Genomic DNA, 19,863 nt, shown 5'->3' with positions numbered 1-19,863 from the left:
ATTAAACCAAAAACGAACAGCCCCAATAGAATATCTACCTGGGAAAGAGGTGGTTCTTTCTTCCCTGATTGGATATTGTGTGGTTAATTGACAGGTTGCCATTAAGAGTTTCCAGCAGATTGTTCCGCCCCGACCCTTTTTACCTTAATAAAACCAGCTTCAAAACGTGCATGCCAATACAAAAGGAGAAGGTTCTATGGGGAGGCACAGCCGTCCAATGAGGACACAACATGTGCAAGTTTGCTTGTTTACAGCCAATGGAGAGGCAAAGCCTAAAAGTCTTTCGCGCTACCGCCTTTTTATCAGTTTCAGCCAAACAGCAGGATCAAGGAATGAATGACAGGGCTGCCATCCAATAGCCTTTCTTGCTCTCGCCAGTATTCGTGTACAGGAAGCGATAGTCAATCATATAAGAGTGAGATTTGAGGGACATTCTTATTGCCCATTAGGAGGCAAGTTCTGACGTAAACTCCGCCCTTTCGGCTTGTTTTTCGCGGAGTAGTAGGCGTAGCCACGCCTACTACTCCATCTGCGCCTCTTCAGCCAATGGTAGCACAAGAGCCCTTTGAAGGACACCACCTCTTGACAAATAGATCCCATGAATTCCTATTAATGACAGCTGCGGCTGCGCCGCGTCGTCCCACCCCCCTTTCCCCCCTACCGCCCCCTTCTCTATTATCCAATCGAAGCGGTAAGTTGCTTGAGGAGCGGGAGGATTAGCCAATGCACTTCAGGGGAGGGCGGATCGAGCGAAAGTAGAGGGGGGAGGCTGCCGCCATCTTGGATGCCGCGGAGCCCGAGAGACGGGGGCGAGAGAAAGAGAGAGGGAAAAAGAGGGAGAGTGAGAGACCCGGAGACGCCGGAGCTGCCGGTGAGACAGCGGGAAGGGGCGGGGCCTAGCCTAGGGGCGGGGCTTGTAGGTGCCTACGGGGCTCCGTAGGGGGCGGGGCCAAAGTGTTTGTTGGGGGCTCCATAGGGGGTGGCTGATGTTTAGGGCAATGCTGTTCCTATAAGTGTTGGGGAGGGGATGTCTGTGAAAGGGAGCTTGTCAGGGCCCCGCGAGTTTCGTGGGGCGGCGATCTATGGGGCCCTGGAGAGGGGCTGCCAGCGTTGGGGTTCTAAAGGTGAGCCCCTCACCTGTAGGCGTTGGGGCCCCTAGGCCCCCATGGGCAAGGCAGTGGTGGGTTGGCAGTCTCTGGTGGAAAGCCGTGGGAACTGTGGGTTGCCCTGTGTGGGAGATTTCACCCTCTTCTCTGATGGTGATGCTGAGGGGGCCCACGGCGGGTCTGGGGAGTGTGCAAAAGAGGGCAGCGAAATCACCGAAGTTACAACCTTTGTAAGAAGGCCAGACACTGTCTTTGGAAAGAGGATACTTTCAGGACAATCCCTACCCCATTTCAGTCTTGCATGGAGATGGAGGTCTGGAAAAGAAATCTGTCAGAATTTTCTCCCCAGAGAGTATTCTTCCTTGACTGGAGTAGGCCCATTAGCCTTGGCAGGGCAAAGATCCCTCTAACTGAGAAACTCAGGGGGTAACAACATGTGTAAGTGGAGCTTCTCTGAAATACCTAAATAATACAGAATACATAGACCTTTATTCGTTTATTCCTTCCAGTGCAGTCTGCTGCTGTAAGGCACTGTGCAGTGGAATGAGGATACGTCCCCTTGTGTACAGATGGTTAAGATTTTAGTGGGCTTTGCCCCCATGCTTTACATCCTCAAGAGCTAAAAACTTGCTTCTACAGTTCTTAAGATGTGGAATTCTGCATTCACTGCCTGATTTCTGCATGCAAATAACAGTACTATAGCCTATGCCTTCCAGATGTACAGGATTTCACTTCTCTTGCCAGAAATGATCGTGCTGGCTGGGGGCTTATGAGGTTTGAACATATCTGGAGGCTACCAGACTTGGGAAGACCACCATAGTATATAGCATTTGCCTGTAATATAGAAAGTACTTTATGTGCCTAGTCTCTTTATCACCCTTAAAAAATGTATTTGAAAAGAAAAAATGGGGGGAAATCTCAACAATGAAGTTGCTTGAAAATTAAAACTATGATGCAAGAATTTTTTTTCCATTCTTTCATATTATATTTCATGGCTAATGTTTAAATGATTTTAATCTAAGAATTCCCCCCCCCCCTTTTTGATAGATAGATCATTAATATTGTACATAATATTAACAAGGTGAAGCTATACGGACTCAGTCCCTGCTAGATTTTCTGAGTCCTAGTTTCAAATGCACAGTAGGTTCTTTCGGCAAACACACACTGGTATATGAATATTTTTGTTTCATGTATTTATTTTAGATTCTGCTTACCAGCTCATATCCACCCACAGAATAGCTTATAGCAAAAAATGTTAAAAACGAGCTGTGTTCTGTGCTTAAAGAGAAGTAATAGACAGTGTCAGTGTAGGAATAACATGAACCTCTTGGGTTTCGGTAACTTGGATGCTGCTTTCAATACTTTTTCATATCATCACCAGACAGATGAGAAGAATTCATAAAGAAAGGCCTCTCTGGGGATCTGAATGGGTAGACAAGTTCAAAATGTCCCAGCTTCAATCCCCACACGGTCAGTCAAAGCAGGAGTCTTCAGTCTGAACCCTGTCTGATACTTTTGCTTACAACTCCCATCATTCTTGACTGTTTTCTATGCTAACTCTGTCCGGTAGTTGTAGTACAAAAGTCTGGTGGGACTTGGCTTAGGGCAGGTTGGGTTAGAGGATCTCTACATGTGGGATTCAGAAGCACCACCACTTGAGGCCAGAGAGAACCATTACCTTTTGGAAAAGACAGGTGGGCCAGTAGTCACATTCCATATAAGGCAGCTTAAGTATGTTTGATGCTAGCAGACAGGAAGCAGGCTGTTCAATATACTGAGTTGCATGTGGGGGTACACAGAGCCTCAGCTATAGTGGGATTTGAATTCCCAGGTTGACTGGACCATTTGTTGTAACTTAATGGTGGTCTCTAAGAAAGTTGGGCTACACTAAAAGATGACAGTCAGTAATAATCTTGGATGATTTGATTCCCTTGAGGTGGAGAGCATATTTCAAGATGGTTATGTTATCAAAGCATAGGATCCCAGTGATGTTATGTGAAGTTACAGTCTTGTTACAGGAAAGTACTGTAGCACTTTCTCTGCACAAAACATGTAGCTAGGGAAAATGCCATGTTTTCCCTTCCATATAGCTTGTTATTTGCAGTTGTACCTTGAATGTAGAAGCTGATTCAAATGATGTAGGCATTGCCCATTGTATGATCTATAAGTGTACTTCCACTCCACCCCATGCCACAGTGAAAGCTTCTCTTTGGCTGTGAAATCTTTAGAGAAGCCTTCATAGAAAATAAGGCTGCAAGGGACCTTTAGACCAGTGGCTGGCTGGGGAATTCTGAGAGTTGAAGTCCACACATCTTAAAGTTGCCAAGGTTGAAAAACACTGATTTAGACAATTGAGTCCAGTAAGCCCTCTGATTTAGTAATCTAGATCTAAGCATCTGCAACAAATGGCTATCTGGCCTCTGCCTGGACAACCTGGAAGCCTGTAGGTATGTTGGGGCTGCACCTGTCTGAGTATTCTGACGTGGTTCCATTCAGCTGCAGTGGTGCTCCTCTGGCTCTTTGAAAGATCTGTGTCAAACCAGCTAGAGATTGGCAAAAGCTGCTCTCTTCCTTGGAGCAAGGCCTTCTTATTTTTATGAACTGCCTCCTAGCCTGTTTGATGTATTGTGGAACCTTTGTACCTTCTCTTTGCTAGGTGCTGGAAGAGTCTTGTCGATTTCACATCTTGGAGGAGCCTGAGAGAAAGTTTTCTATTAGGCCACCTAGTGAGTTAATAACAGGGAGGAGATTCAGGGCTAGGTTCTTAATCCAAAGCTCAGTCCCTTAGCTGCTGCAGTACACTTAGAGAAACAAGGCTGTTTGCACCAAGGAAAGCTGTCTCTTCTGAGAGGTCATATGCCAGTGAAGTATAGGCTGGTATACAATGAATGCTGCCATGTATATGGGAGCCAATATTAGGGAAATATGGAAGAATGTTATGGGAATTAGGTTCCGGTTGAACAATTCTTCCTTATCCCCCATTCCCAACATCCATGTGGTTACCCTGCTCCCTGCAAATGGCACTTTTCATTCTGTCTTAGCGGTTCAGGCCTGCCATTCAGCTTGTTACTGTATTCATGGTATGTGCTGCAGCAAGTCCCCGCCAATATCCATATCCTGTGTTGGTTGCTTAGGGTGTCCATATAGAAAGGAATGTAGAGGACTGTATAAAAATAAAAATCAAGCTGAAGTGCACTTGGTAGGCCCTTGCGGGTCAATGCAGCAATGGCCAAATCCACAGAAGACTCTGTCTCGCTCTGTAATTGAGACTGAATGAATTATGAACTTGAAAAATTTAGTTCGTCCAGATGGGACTTACTGTGATATTGGGTCATCCTTCTGGGACAGTTAGAGTGGTCATCATTTCTGAAGCTACCCTCCTCAGCTTGTTTCCTTAGAATCCGTTCCCCCTGGGAAAAATGCAACAGAATCCTAGTCAGAATCATAGAGCCCAACTACAGCACTGTTCCAGTCGGGCATCTTTTTCTTCCGGATATTCCACTACAGGCTAACTCCAATCCTGTGCAAAGCATTTCTGACCTGGAGGACAGTATCCCATAGCAAGTCACCAGCTTCTTGGATTGTGTTAGATGGATTGATCTAGAGAGGATAGATAGGACAAGATTCTTAAAACACTATACTGTAAACACACAGTTGCTCAGTGGGGAAGTTGATTGGTGGGAGAGTCAGAAGAGAGAAAAGGAAGAGCTTCTGTATACCACAGATTAGTAAACTTTCAGATTCTCCTATCACAAGATTTGGTGATGGCCAATAACAGAGGTAGAATTTAAAAATCAGGCAAAGTAACCTGCAAAAGTAGGCTTATCAGGTACATCTGTGACCAGTTATTTCTGCTATTTATGTCACTATTTATTGGTGTTACCGCAGCATTTTCCAGTCTGGTGCCCCTCAGATGTGTTCCCATGATCTCCAGCCTGCAAACTGGATATTACAGGAATTGTCCAACAGCAGCTTCACTGGCTATTATTGGCTTGGGGCAGGAAGAGAGGCCCTGCTGCTCTTCAGATGTTTTGGACTAAAACTCCCACAATCTGGTTAGCTGAAACTGATGGGAGCTGGATTCCAAATATTGTAGAGGTTACCAGGTTGTTCTTTCCTGGCCTGGCATTGTGATTTTTATCCAACTTACACTTCATTTTTGCTTTCCGCTGATTTTTGGGAAACTTATGCAGGATTTACTTTTTCTTTTCCACTCCTTTTTCTAAGTCATTGGGACTTTTAAAAAGGGGAATATTCCTGTGGTCCAGTCATGCCTGTATACCCCTTTAATCAGTGGTCAGATATTATAAATACACTAGCTATTTTCTTCTGTTCTCTGTTGGTACTCTTCTGTAAACAAGGAGCCCTCTCAATATGTTTTTTTTTCCTGCATTTTCTTTTAAATTAAACACCATCTTCAAGACTGTGTGGGTAATCTCCATCTATCCTTTTCTTTATCTCCAAAATAACGAAGGGAAATCTATCTGAGCTCACAAGATGGTGGATAATTGATTAAAAATAAAAAATGTAATGTTATATTAATGGGTTTTTCCCACTACAGTTAAAAAGCTGTTTTTCTGTATAAGGGAATGAACTAGGGCAAAACGTAGAGATCAGATATCCACATCTGCATAATAGACCATGCACTTACTGAATATTGTACAAATTATCTCTGTTTAGGGTACAACTTTATTTACTTCTTAGTACATATGATTGCATTGTTGGCTTATTAGCCAGATAGCACATATTTTCCCTGGAGAAACACTAAGCTGCCCAGTAATTAATAGCATTTTCTTCTGAATGTTTCATGCTTATATTTTCAAGCAGGTATGTTGGTGTATAGAAGAACAGCCAAGTAGACACCAACTTTCTGTAAAGTAACAATCCATATGCAAAAGAGGCATACAGCCTACACAGACTAGAAGTGTGGATTTATGCTTGTGTGTATGGATAGATAGATATTTGCTAGAGTTACTGAAAGGTATCTATTTAATATGCACATTAAAGAACAATTTCTGTTTGTTCCTCTGAATTCAGTGGTGTACCTAGGACTAACCCTAAAACAGTTGGAAATAAGGTTTAAATTAACTGTTACTTGGCGAATTAAATCATTGATTTAAATTGCCTTGTTTTAAAATCAGTCCACCTTGGCTCAGGATAAACTAAGCATCTTTGTATTCTAGAAAGTTTTGTGTTTTTTCAGAAGCCAGTAAGGAACTCTTCTTTAAGAAGTGAGAAGAAAAGACCCCTAAATGACAGAAAACTGCTTTCTAAGTCACCATTAGCTCAAGTAAGGGTGAAGGGAGATCCTAAAATAGGATAGGCAGGAGATAATTTGAGACATTTGGAGTGTCCTCTGTATAATTTATTGTAGATCAGGAAGGATTCAACACAGTAGGCTAAAATGTGGTTGGTAAGTTTGTGGCTCACTGGATGTTCATACAACACAATCCATGTTTAATTGAATGAACCTTGTTATTTGCACAGCACACATCCATAAATGAATTGACTATATTTTAGTTTAGCAAGGGTGAGCTCAGACATTTCAGTAAACCATAGTTCGGTTAGCATGTTGTGTGAACACAACCTAACAAGTATTAAAATGCTTTTCCCTTCTGTTGCTTTGGTTGATGAAAACCAGGAAGGGATTTTTCTGCAAAATGATCTGGAAATTGAGTCTGATAGTACTATAATCACAAATTCATGGTCTAAGTACTCAGAATGACCCTGCATTTTAATTTTTATTGTATGCTAATCTGTCAGAATCACTGCTTTATGCTTGACTCTCAGTGGTGGATCTGTAGGCTTGGGTAAATCCTTGAATGGTTTGGTCATGCACTGTTTTCTTAACAAGTAAGCTTTCCATTAAAATTTAGAATACTAGGAAACCACTAAATTGTATCAATAGAGCAGATCTAAGTAATTTGAAATAAAGTTGAAAAACTAGCTGTTTTGATAAACAAATTGGAAATCTGTAGCAAAATCCCAAAGATAGTGTATAGGGCTTACCCCACTGTGTATCATTCTCCGGTCCAGTGTCCTCCAGATGTGTTGGCATACGTCTTTCATAGTATTTACTGTGTGCTAACCCAGTGTTTTTCAACCTTGGCAACTTTAAGATTTGTGGACTTCAACTCCCAGAATTTCCAGCCAGCTTGAAAAACACTGTACTAACCAAATTGCCTGTTGATGGACAAATCACTCAGTTTTCTGAACAGAATTCTCCTTTCAGCTAGTTAAAAAAAAATGTAGCTCAGGCTTCCCCAGCTCTCAGAATTCTCTGCAATTGCCAGACTGGCTGAGGAATCCTGGGAGTTGAAGTCTAAGATGGCTGTGATGTTAGCCTAAGTTTGCAAACTGACTCAGAGGAATTAACCTGAGTTCCTAGTGAACCTTTAACAGCAGTGATGTGCAGAAATTGGCAGGTGAAGCTGGGAGAAGAGAGACATCACCACTCGCTAATGACAGCAAATGAAGCTGCTCTTAATGGTCTGGAACAACTATTGAGGAAGTAAAAGAAAAAGAAAAATGTAGCTCTGTTCCTCCAGTGGCACATTTCGTGGTCCACTCTCTACCCCAGCTTCCTGTAATTAGCAGGATTCTAATGCTGCCTCTCAGCAGACAGAGCAAGAAGAGGGGTTTTTGGAGCAAGAATGCCCATGCTGGCTGCAACATAGCTGGAAGGTTCTTCCTTTACAGAGATTGATTTTAGAGGTATAAATAACTGTTTCCTCAGTGGAAATCTGGCAACTTGGAAGTTGCAGTTCTCTAGATGGGATCAGAATACCCTGAGCTAAAACAAGGTTTCATTATTTTTGACCAGGCAAGGTGGTTTGCAAAGCTGGGTCACAGTTTAGTATGGTGTGGGCAGCGTTTTCATGGCTGGGGCTACACTGGGGGAGATGATAAGCAGCTGGAATCAGGATTGTGCTATACCTGTTGTGTGTGTGTGTGTGTATTACTTCTTTCCCACCTCAGAATGGGAGAGAGCTGAGATACCTGTCTCTGGCAACTGCAGTCAGAGGTGACTCATGGGGCTGCCAAAAAGGGGTTTGTGGGCTGGATAAGTCTTGGGACCCCAGGTTACCCATTCCTGATTTAATGCATTGGGAGCAGCCATGTGAAAGCGGGACAAAATAATGGGGAGGGAGGCTTTCCTGGGGGTTTTTTTTCTTACTGTACTTTTTGTTTTCCCTCCTAAATGGATTGTGCTTGATTTTTAAAAAGAAATAATGTTCATATGCTGCCTCCTATTCTATACCCCCAAATGATTTATGAAAACTATATAGTAAGACTTATGTGTAGGACTATTTACATTATCATACAGTACAATTATACTAGAGAGTGTGACTCTGAAATACCAAGTGTAAGAGGCATTGACATTTATTTTTACAAGAGAAGGAAGGGCTTAGCCTGTCTCTGATGATGAGCTTCCTTCCTCTTATTGATTTAGAGATTGCTGGATTGTGGCCTGTCTTCACTAGTCCTCAAAACACTAGGAATGGGGTAAACACTGGTGGTAGCATCCATTTATCTACACTTGTAAGGAGTGCTAAACATAAGTATTTCATATGTTTAAATTCCTTTCTGCTCACCTCCAAAAAATGGGAAAGCTTTCTGAATTGTCTTCTAGGGTTTTCATTTTTCAAAATTTCTGGAAAGTTTACATCCTTGGTTGGACAAATCTGCATAGTAGTAACTTATTTAGTAAACCAGGGTTATGTATAATAATGTGTGAACACAGCCTGTGCTTGCTTCCTTACACATTCTTTCCCTTTGAGTTCAATTTAAGTTGCTTCTGAGTAGATATGAGTGAAAACAACATTGTCTGCATTCCAAATGCAGCTAGGCCTTTGATTACCAGAGGTTGGGATAACTAGGCTAAAATGTGGGTGGCTAATTTGTGGCTTAACATGTATGAGCCCAGTCACTGTGGTTTATTTATGGATCACTATATTGCTCAAACTAGACAGTCTGGTTAACTGTCTAGTTAACCATGTAACTGTCTAGTTAACCATGTCTAGTTACTGTCTAGTAAACCATGGCTTAGCCAGATCTTCCCTTGACCACCCAAGGCCTTGTACTACTCTTGAATTCATACATTAAGCCACTGTTTAACCATAATTTGTTGAATAAACCACAACAGGCTGGGTTCACACCACATTCTAAGCTATAACCAAACTATATTTTGGCTAGCATGTTGTGGGCAAACTCATTTTCATGAAGGAAGAATTATCTCCATGGGACAGGGACAGAGATGGGAGGTCTGTCTGGACTCAGTTTCCTTGGCAGGTTTGTGATGGCATTCAGCAGTTATTATCAGAAAAGCACAAAAGCAAGTTGCCGGAAAGAACAATTTCAGGAAATTTATGCAAAGCCAAGTATGGAATTTAAGGAAAGAAAAGAAAGGAATTTGGGGAAAGAAATGATCTTGCAGTCCAGATCTGGTCTACAAAGCAGTAGAACAAGGTGATAGGATGGGCTGGGCTGGGCTGCTAATGGTGTCTCCTGTGTGTGTTTAAGTCCACCAAATTTGAAAGCTAGCAAAGCAAGGAGCACACTGGGTTAGTACCTTTCCTTATATACTACCTTTTAAGTTCAGGGACTTTTTAAAAAATGTATGGGGATCCACTTGATATAGTATCTCTCCAAGTATAAACTTGTCTAGTTCATCACCTCAGGATTCTATTGCATTTATGCAGTAGGCTTTAGAGCAAAGTTCTGAAAGCTAGACTCTTGGGTTTTCTAAAAAGAGAATGAAAACATGGGCTTCAACCATGATGTTTTGAGGGGGAGAAAAGCAAAAACTAGTTCAGCCATGTGAGCCAGTCCATAATATTCACTAGCCTTTCTTGTACAGGCATTCCAGTGCCTTTAATAGCACATCTTCAGTCTAGGACAGTGTTTCTCAACCTGGGCAACTTTAAGATGGGTGGACTTCAACTCCCAGAATTCCCTAGCCAGCATAGCTTCTGGGAGTTGAAGTCCACCTGTCTTAAACTTGTTGAGGTTGAGAACTGCTGGTCTAGGAGAAAGAGGAAAAAGAGAGAGAGATGTCCCTTTGTGATCACCTGAAGGCTTTTTCTTATCACTGTCAAGAAAGCAAGCAGCTGTTCACACTAGTGATTGGAAGGCTTGCCAGCTTTATTCTCTGCCTAGCTTTGATGCAGAGAAAGCTTAACCTGCTTGCTTCAGCATGGCCAGTAGCTATTAAAGGCACTGAATCCCTGCAGGGAGGGGAAGAAAAAAAAATTCAGCGGTCCTGAGGGATGGTGACCTAGACTGGAACCACCCTATCTGGCGGGAGAACGAGCTACTATTTGTGTGGTGCTCCATTCTCTGTCCAGTTCTGTTGCAGCTGGGTTTGTACAGAACATTGGGCTAAAACGGACAATCCACAGCCCAGTCTGCTGTGTAATCGTGGGTTGTCCATAAACCATGACTCAGTTAACTATGGATAAACATGGCTCAAAAACATATACTGCAGATCTCACATCTTCCCCCCCACCCATTGGCTGAGTTTGCACAGAACGTTGAACCATATAGCAACCAGCTAGCATAGCATGTTGGGTGAACCCAACCCCACCGCGTGCATCTGAAAGAGCTTTCTTTAAAGCTTTCTGGTATGAAAGAAAGTGGTTTGTTCCTCCTGCTAGCCACATACTTTTCTCTCCTTTATAGGAACCTGGCTGGACAGCAGGCAAACAGCAAGTGCCCGGGGGCCACTAGGTGAGTACAAGATTGATCCTGCTATCTCCAAAGGCCCCAGTGACTCCCAGTTAAAGCTTCTTTGCTGAATAACTTAAACTAGAAATACAGCTGCCCATTGATAATTAAGATGTCCCTTGTGTTCCAGTTGTAAATGTAGCCAAGGTACGGCTTTCAGTGAAGATTCCTTTCATTTTCGTTTTGGTCCTTAGCTTGTTTTCGTTTTCCACTGGAGAAAACGAGGAGGAAGATGTTTGAGCCGTGCGACTGGCCATATGATTTGGCCTTCTGAGAGGCAATTTCTAAACCACAAGTGAGGTTTAATTAGGAATGCAGCTTGGGAGATGCTACGGAGGCCAGCGGCAGAGCCTCTTCTCTGCTCAGGCCTCTGTTTTGATCCGGTGGCTGAAAGAGGCACTGAGAAAGGGGCCATCTCCCTTTAAGGCCCAAAATTGGCTGCCGTGACTGAAACAGAAGCATGGGGAGGGAGGGTGTTTTCCTCCTTGTATTTCTGCTTCTGAAAAACATGTCATCTCCCGCTTCAAAACTTCAGGATGGGTTATGATGAGAGATCAGCCCAAGAAGCAGAATGTAATTGTTCTAGAACAAACACCCACCATTGGACAAAAATGAAGGGAGCAGATAAAAATGGGAATGCTGTCAAAATCCTCTCCAAATCTCTCCCAGCCAGGTCGTTCTGTGCTCTCTTCCGGGCAGGTTCTTGTGTCCAAGGGAGAAACGAAATGCCTTTGGCATCTCTGAAATATCCCTCTCAGATTTTCTCTCTTCCTACCCTCTCTCCCTTTCTTTCCAGACATTGTAGGCAGAGAGCCACGTTAGTCTTGGGTGGCAAAAAAATTAGGAGTCTGGCAGCACCTTTTCCAACCCACACATTTCATCAAAAGACCTCAGCTTTCGAGAGCCGCAGCTTATGCTTTTTAATAACATTCACTCATCGGGAAAGGTGCTCCCAGGCTGCTCCTGGTATTTTTTTTCCCCTTTCTTTCCAAACTTTTCCATTATTTAGGTAGATTGGTGGATTTTATTTTTTTCTGTGAATAGAAGTTCTGTATCTTTAATTGGCCAAACCTCACTGAGAAAGGCTTTCTGGATATGGAATGGGAAAAATACCTCCCCCCCCCCCCCCGGTTTTCTTTATGCTGCTGTTTCAAAGCAGCTTTTCTGGGGCGGGGAGGAATGGCTACAGGGCACCTGCTTTTTTCTTTGCCTTATGTCTTGTAACTGGTTTTTCTGCTTGTTCTCCTCGAAAGTGTCAACGCTCTTTAAAGTATGAAGAGAGCCCCCCTTTAGTGAAGGAAACATGGCAGATAAGAGGAAGCTACAAGGTAAGCTCTGTGGCTGGGTGGGGAGCATGGGTTCTGTAGTAGAGGAACCACAGGTCTGTTCACCTAGAGGGGCATGGAAGGAGGAGGAGATGAGCAAAAGGCCAGTAAGATTCTACTTCTGGAGCTTAGAATATCTGGGGTTAGATGCTGTCTTTTCCAAATGAGTACAGAATGCTATTAGGGAAGTGTGAAGAGTTGGGTTTTCTGTTGGTAGAAGGACAAATGTAGGAAATCAGTGAACGGGGTGTTGGAATTTGGGAAGAAGGACAAAGAGGCAGCATTTCAAAACTCCCTATCTTCTTTCTTCCCCTTTTTAGGTTGCAGGGAAGGTATGAAGCAATTTAGTCCCTGTGATTGCTTTCAGCAGTGATTTATTTTTTGCCCCATTTTGCAGGTGAGATTGATCGGTGTCTCAAAAAGGTATCAGAAGGTGTGGAGCAGTTTGAAGATATCTGGCAGAAGGTGAGGTCTGCTGTCATCTCTCCACCTGAGTTCTGGCCAGACTCCTTGATTTCTACCCCATGTTGTTTCTCATCCTGATTTTTTTTTTTTTTAGCGGGGAGAGGAGGGAAAAAGTCTGTTTGGCAGTTTGATCTTGCCCTCCTGTTCCTCCATGAACAGCCTTGATCACATCTTGTTTTTTCTCTCTCTCATTCTCTCTGCCACAGCTCCATAATGCAGCTAATGCCAATCAGAAGGAGAAATATGAAGCCGATCTAAAAAAGGAGATTAAGAAGCTCCAGGTAGGAATCAGCCAGCTTCAGTATTCTTTGACACACAGTCTCAGGAGATTAGATGAGATATTGAGAGTAGCCTGGAATCTGGGAAAGGCAGGTGGGAAATGTTGTCTCCAGAAGGCTTCTGTTAGATAAGATGAGTGTTCCCCATGACCTGGAAACTAGTGACCCCTCACCACCACCACTTGAGGGGTGTGGGGGGTTGTCAAGATGCAATGCAGTTTTTGCATGCCTCTCCTGAGTCAGAATTCCTGTTTGTCAAAGGATCCAGCCTTTTTCCAAGCTATGCCTTCCAAAAGGTTATATGACAACTCCCACCATTCTCCGCCATTATTATTTAACTCAGAATTGCTAATAATAAAAAAATACAGATAAATAATTAAAGTTAAGGGAAACATGCATTAAAATTATAATTCCCCCCGTCTTTCATGGAATTCAAGACAACTATGATGGAAAAAGCAGAATTCAAGCGACAGGGGAAAAGCAAAGGTAGCAAGCAATGTTGGGTTGCTGTTTGCGTGGCTTCTAATAGATAAAAGTGTAATCCAGTAGTTATAGCATAGGGGTATAGTAATGAGTGATCCATAACTCATTATTTCTGTTTCACCATTGCTCTAATCACAAGCTTTCTCCAACCTGGTGACCTTCAGATAAGTTGAATTTTGTATAATCACTAACCAGCATGACCTTTAGCTTGCTAAGGATTATGGAATTTGAATTTGATATGTCTAGAAGGCACTTAGTTGGGGAAGACTGTTCTAAAAAGCTTCACTATTATGAGTGTTACTCTAGGAATAGTCTCAGCTGGGAGGATCTCATAACAAAGAGAGCTAATTTGTCCATTTAATTACTTTTCTCTTTCTGCAGAGATTGAGGGACCAGATCAAGACATGGGTTGCATCCAATGAGATTAAGGACAAAAGGCAGCTAATAGACAACCGGAAACTCATTGAGACGGTAAAAATCAGGCTGGGAGAAAAGAATCTATTAGCTGTTATGTGTCAGTGCTGAGCAAAAATTGAGGTGAAATTGATGTTTTTCAAGGAAGCTGTGTGGTTCTGGATGTCTAAACGAAAGAGGCTTAATTTTTTTCAGCAGTTCTTAGCTTTACCAGCTCAGTCAGTTTTCGCACTTAAGACTTCTTGATTTTTTTTTATGCTTAGCTCCTCCCTAACAATGTTGCCATTGGCTGGTAGGCAATGTGACCTCATAAAGGTGAGCCACCTGGCCATCTCACTCATTACTTAGGCTGAGTAAGCAACAGAAAGGGGTTCTGTGGGGAGCCAGGATCTCTTCCACACAACCTTCCTTAGAGTGACAACATGGGATAGATGGTGAGACCTTCTCAGCTTGTGGATGTAACTGTGGTAGTACTTGTGAAAGGTCTACTGAGCTTTGAGACCGGAGTCTTTGAAATTGTGGCCTTTGCAAGGGTCAAGCTGTATCTTGTATTTCCTAGGCAACCTGAATCAGTAGACATTTATACGTTTTCTTTTTGTAGGGGGGAATGCACTCTTATGAACCTCATTTTTTGTATTTTTCTAGTGCAGGAGCATCAAATCCAAGCACTGTGATAAAAGCACTAATGCTTGCTGATCATCAGTGTCTGTTTGCAGGAACAAAAATGCACATTTGCTGCATCGTTCATAGTTGGGGGCTCTTCCGTGTGTTAATGGCTGCATGTGATACTGCTCTGGGTGTTTGTGGACAATGCCTACTCTTCTTTATTCACTTTGTGATTGAAAGTGCCTTTACATGCCTTGATTGTGCACATATAACCATAAATGTCAATATTCTGTAGATGCAGTTAAATATTAAAATAGTTATTAAAACATTTTAATTAAAATGTGCTTAGCAAAACCATTCTTTTTACACATTTTGTTTAGGAGAAAAATCAATCCCACTGTAATAGCACCATGTTAATTAGATTCACTAGTTTGGGTTGGCATGTTTATTTTAATAACTCACCACTGGAGACAAAACAGGCTTGTGAAATTTGTTAATGAAGTTACTGCAACTGTTTAAGAGCCAGGATTTCTGAATGGGAAGAAATATAGTAAATCCTTATGAATGGTCAGGGGACTAAGATTCTGAATTCAAGGATAGGCAGCAGAATTTATCTATGGACAGGATTCCTCAGCAGGGTTCCCTTCTGGTATGTTGGACCCAACTTCCATCGTCTCCAACCAGTATCAGGTTGAGGAAGGTTATGAAACTGTCTTACTCTACAGATGGCAATCAAATAGAATGTTAGAATCCTCTGGTGGAAAAGTGAAATTGCAATAGAAGAGCGATCAATAGAGACACAGAGATAAACCACATTTTCACACCATTCAAAAGAGACAATAAGAAAGCTAAGAAGCAAATCAAAAGACCAAAACACATCCTCTCCAGCAGCCAACGCCCAGATAAACAGGGATGAACACCAGGCAAACAATCAAGCAGAAAACAATACCCCAAGCAAGGAACCACCAAGGAGAAAACCACACCTCACCAACCCTAGTAGGGCAAGCTACTGTATGTAAACAGGGAGCAAACCCCACACTCCCTTGCACTGAGGCTGTTAGCTAGTTGGGTAATGAAACATCTGCAAGCAAACAACTGAGCTCAGAGAGCACCAGGGACTCCACAAAGTGAGATTATTCCTTCCAAGATGCAGATAAGGAAAAGCTGTTTTAACTGGTCTCAGATCCTTCCTCCCATTTACAGAAAATTAACACAGCAGAAGGAAAATATTCTAGGCCTGTCTTAAAGTGCAATGTAGTTTTCTCATAAACCTCCCCCAAAACCTCATAGCTTACAAACCGCAGATCCCCATTTGTGTTCCTTGTAGATATGGGGTGCTTTCACACTGCTGCCATTTTCACTCCCCAACCCCTAGCAAGTGTTTTAATCTGCTTTGCCAACATCCTCATTGCTTTTTCTCTTTTCTCAATATACAGCCTGGCACAAGCTGATCAGGGGTCTCTCCAGCCAACTGATGGGGACTGCAGAAATCAGCATCCAACTAATCCTGTGTCCCTCCCCATATCCCAGCCTTTCTTCCCATTTGTTCAGTGATTTTCAAACAACCAGACTGGTCACCATGAGCAGGGAGCTTTTCAGTTGTAAAAGAGAAATGAAAGGGCAGCTTAGTGGTATCTTAGTGGCTTCAGCTTTATTGAGAATGGGGAGATAGTTAGAGATGCAGTGAGATGCAAGCACCCACCTCAGACTCCAGAATTCATTCTGCAAAACTGTCTTCTTGGTGACTTCGTTTACCCTGAAGCAGAGCCAGAAGTTATTTGGTTCTGCTACCCAGTATGGACAGTGGTATGTGTTCACACAGGCACCGAAACAGCTTGAGAGTGGCACAGATATTGCACATGGAGGGGCCCTAAGATTTGACAAAAAGCAATCAAGGTTTTCTCACCCTATTTTCAGGTCAAAAATTGTGGGTGAAGTTATGTTCAACACAGTGCCTAATTTTTGAGTTTGGGCATCATTTATTGCAAAGTAGACTTACATTTCAAATTATTGCTGGAAAATGCCTGCTGGGGCCGGGTTCTGAGCAGTCCTTAGAGCTGTTTCCTGCTCTGCGTTAACTCACTGAGTCCTTGTAATCTGTCTTTCCAGCAAATGGAGCGGTTCAAGGTAGTGGAACGTGAGACCAAGACAAAAGCCTACTCCAAAGAGGGGCTGGGCCTGGCCCAGAAAGTGGACCCAGCCCAGAAGGAGAAAGAGGAAGTTGGGCAGTGGCTGACGGTGAGAACCAGGGAAAGCTGGCTGGATTGGATGGCAAAGCAGCTTCTGGAGAAAGTGGGGAGGAGATCTGATTTCCCCACCTTCAGATTCAAAATGTAAAGGGTTCATATAAGAATTTACTTACATGATTTATCAGAAGTTACCAGGTAGGGCAAAGAGCATGCCAAAAGCTGTGTAGCTCTGCTGCGGTTGGTGGACTTAAGGTCCAGAAGAGACCTTTCTCCTATCCCCTCCTCTGAGGTTAAAGAATGAACTTTAGACTGAACTGGGCTCTTGGGGATATTTTTGGCTGTTTGGTGGCAAAGTGTCTCATGACAGCCTGAAAAGAAATTCCCTTGCCTGGGTAGGGAAGAAGTTCTGGTGGTGGTGATCCTTGGCAAAATAGAAAGAGGCAGGTTACGTGATGAGAAGAACATGACTGCAGCTCTGAACTCATTGAATGCCGAACAGAGCTTAAAGCTGCCCACCTCGATTGGTTTTCTGCTGTGAGCCCAGAGACGGTTTCCTCATCTCAGTTCGTATCGGTGGCCAGTGAGCAAATGCATGTAGTTCAGGGAATAGGGTTGAGGTGCCATGCTGTTGGAATATGGCAGCTTGTTAACAAGACGTGCGTCGCTATCTCTTGTCCTGCTGATTCTTTTATAAGAAAGAAATTGTTTGGATTAGGAACGGTGGTGATGGTGCGGTGATTTGAGTTACAGCCTATTGGGTCTGATTTTCCAACAGCCAAGATGCATTTATTACAATTTACAAGGGCTGGTTTCTGTTCAGGCTTGGAAACTGGGGAAGTGGAAAGGTTTGGCTGTGGAGGTGGTGACCAGTGGGGTTTACCATTGTGTCGGGCATTTTAGTGTGCTGCAGCCAAACGACAGTGCCTGTTAAAGGCTAACCAAGCTGGCACAGGTTTGTGTAACTCTTTCATCAAATGCAGGAAATACAACCTTGAGTTGCAGCTGGCTGCAGCTGTTGTGCACAGACACGCACAGTTATTTGTTTACTTATTTCTAAATCACGCAACTCAGTCATGACTCCAGACAGTTTACAGCCAAAGTTAATGGAGCAGAAGAAATCAAAGTAGAGTCAGAAGGAATGAATATGCAACAAGGACTAATTGTATTATCCAGCCTCCCACTATCTCCGTTTAGTGTTAATCTTGGGCCCTTCTGGCTACAGATAATGGGAGGATACTGGTTGGGAAGGGCTGCGAGATCCATTGGCCAAATGGTGGTTTTTAGCTCCAAGATCCTGGCATTGGAAAGCAAATGAATGCACATAGTTTGATAAGAATACCATCACAAACAACTGCCTGGGGAACTGGCTGCTTTTAGTAATACCTAATTGTCACCATCTGTGCTTTCTTCATTTGATTTCCTTCTGATCTCAGTATTTCTCTTTTTCTCCTCTATACAGTATATATATATATACACACACACACAAACACAAACACAGAAATGGCAGAAAACAATAGACTAGAAATAAAAGATCTCTCACTAGTATTCAAAGCAGAACGGTTGCCCTGCAGAAGCCTCATCAGGAAGCAGCCTCTGCAATTCAGGATAACGTTTCATCAGCTGTGTGGACTGTGGCCCAGGAAATGTTATTCTTAAAATAAACCACCTAGTCTTTTTAAGGTGCCACAAGAGTCCCTGTATTGTACAAATGTGTGCTGTAAGCTGCTTGTAGTATATTAGATTACCCAGTAAATGATGCTGATAAAAGCTTTTTAGAAAATAGACGGAAGGGAGGAAGTTAGCACAATCGCAGTTCTGAAGGTGGGACCTTTGGCTGGCGCACAAGACGTTACCCTGCATGCTCTCGATCTTTCAAACAGCAGCCCACAGAATTTCTGCGTTTGAGAATTCTGTCGGAAACCCTAGACTGTAGAATTTGGGAAATTAGTTGTTTTGTTCCTGTTGTGTGGTCTGCAGCGATGTACTTTATTAACACAAGGTTATATGTAAGCTCTTGTTATTACCATAGTTAGCTCCTCCTTCCGGCTTAGCCTGATAGGCCTGTAAGTATGTTTGCCTACCCCTGGATAATGATCTGTCTGTCTGCTTCCTCTCTCTCCTCCCTTGCTCCCAGAATACAATAGACACCTTGAACATGCAGGTGGATCAGTTTGAGAGCGAAGTGGAGTCACTCTCGGTCCAGACACGCAAGAAGAAAGGAGACAAGGATGTGAGTTGACGAAATGTCTTTTTAGAAGCTTGTGCATACAACGCATTGGGGTTCGTGAATAAGGTAGTCCTGTGGCTTCGTGCATTAAGGAGTTCCGATGGTGAAAATCCAGACTTCTGAGGATTTGTCCCTCTTTATTGGTTTGATCCAATCCTCCTTTTCCAACATTGCGCTCTCCAAATGTGCTCAGATAGGATTCCTCTTCCGGGAGGTGCAGCACCAACACGTTTGGAGGGCCCAAGGTTGGGAAAGGTTGCATTATAATGTGCACATTTGCACATCCAAGCCCAAAGACTGAGTCTGGGTAATTCGCTAAGTCAAAACCCAGCAAGCCACATTATGGCTCAGCGTGATACCTGTCCTTCCCACGGAAACAGAAGCAAGACAGGATCGAGGGTCTGAAGCGGCACATTGAGAAGCATCGGTACCACATCCGGATGCTGGAGACAATCCTGCGTATGCTGGACAACGACTCTATCAACGTGGACTCTATCCGCAAAATCAAGGACGATGTGGAGTATTATGTAGATTCCTCGCAGGACCCTGATTTTGAGGAGAATGAGTTCCTCTATGATGACCTCGACTTAGAAGACATTCGTAAGTGTTCCCTCGAGGTGGGCAACTTCTCTTGGGAGAAATCTGCAGGAGATTAAAATTGAATGGGTTGCAATTGCAATTACAGTTGAATGGATTACAATAAAATTAGCGTAATTTCCCTCCCTTGGGACTCTTAGGACCTTGTCAGTGTAAGGGCAGCATCTGCCTTTAGAGCCCACTGTATTTCTCTCAATCTTACTGGCAGATGGTTCTCTTTTACTTCTTGAACTGCAGCCATTCAGCTGGAGCTTTTGCTTCTGTTTGCTTATCTCAGAGCAGTGTTCCTCAACCTTGGCAACTTGAAGATGTGTGGACTTCAACTCCCAGAATTCTGGGAGTTGAAGTCCACACATCTTCAAGTTGCCAAGGTTGAGAAACACTGTCTCAGAGTCTTCCTTCTCAAGCAGTATGCCAGAAATAATGACTCTACACTTCTCATTTAGT

At 43.1% G+C, this 19,863-nt stretch overlaps 1 protein-coding gene across 2 annotated transcripts in view; it reads left to right on the top strand.

Annotated features, from left to right (window-relative positions):
* The first annotated feature begins 770 nt into the window (after positions 1-770).
* CNOT3 (CCR4-NOT transcription complex subunit 3) overlaps positions 771-19,863 on the top strand; it is a 33,617-nt gene continuing 14,524 nt past the window's right edge. The window contains exons 1-9 of one of the 2 annotated variants that reach the window (XM_063301228.1): positions 771-871; positions 10,788-10,835; positions 12,086-12,160; positions 12,555-12,622; positions 12,829-12,903; positions 13,765-13,854; positions 16,513-16,641; positions 18,727-18,822; positions 19,200-19,419. In XM_063301228.1, the coding sequence (XP_063157298.1) occupies positions 12,136-12,160; positions 12,555-12,622; positions 12,829-12,903; positions 13,765-13,854; positions 16,513-16,641; positions 18,727-18,822; positions 19,200-19,419 (703 nt within the window). In that variant the 5' untranslated portion in view covers positions 771-871; positions 10,788-10,835; positions 12,086-12,135. The remainder of the gene's footprint in view (positions 872-10,787; positions 10,836-12,085; positions 12,161-12,554; positions 12,623-12,828; positions 12,904-13,764; positions 13,855-16,512; positions 16,642-18,726; positions 18,823-19,199; positions 19,420-19,863) is intronic. The other variant, XM_063301229.1, reaches the window with a different exon arrangement.

This window comes from Candoia aspera, chromosome 4 (assembly GCF_035149785.1).
Source record: "Candoia aspera isolate rCanAsp1 chromosome 4, rCanAsp1.hap2, whole genome shotgun sequence".
NCBI classification, from domain to species: Eukaryota; Metazoa; Chordata; class Lepidosauria; order Squamata; family Boidae; genus Candoia; species Candoia aspera.
This window is presented reverse-complemented; position numbering and strand designations above follow the sequence as displayed.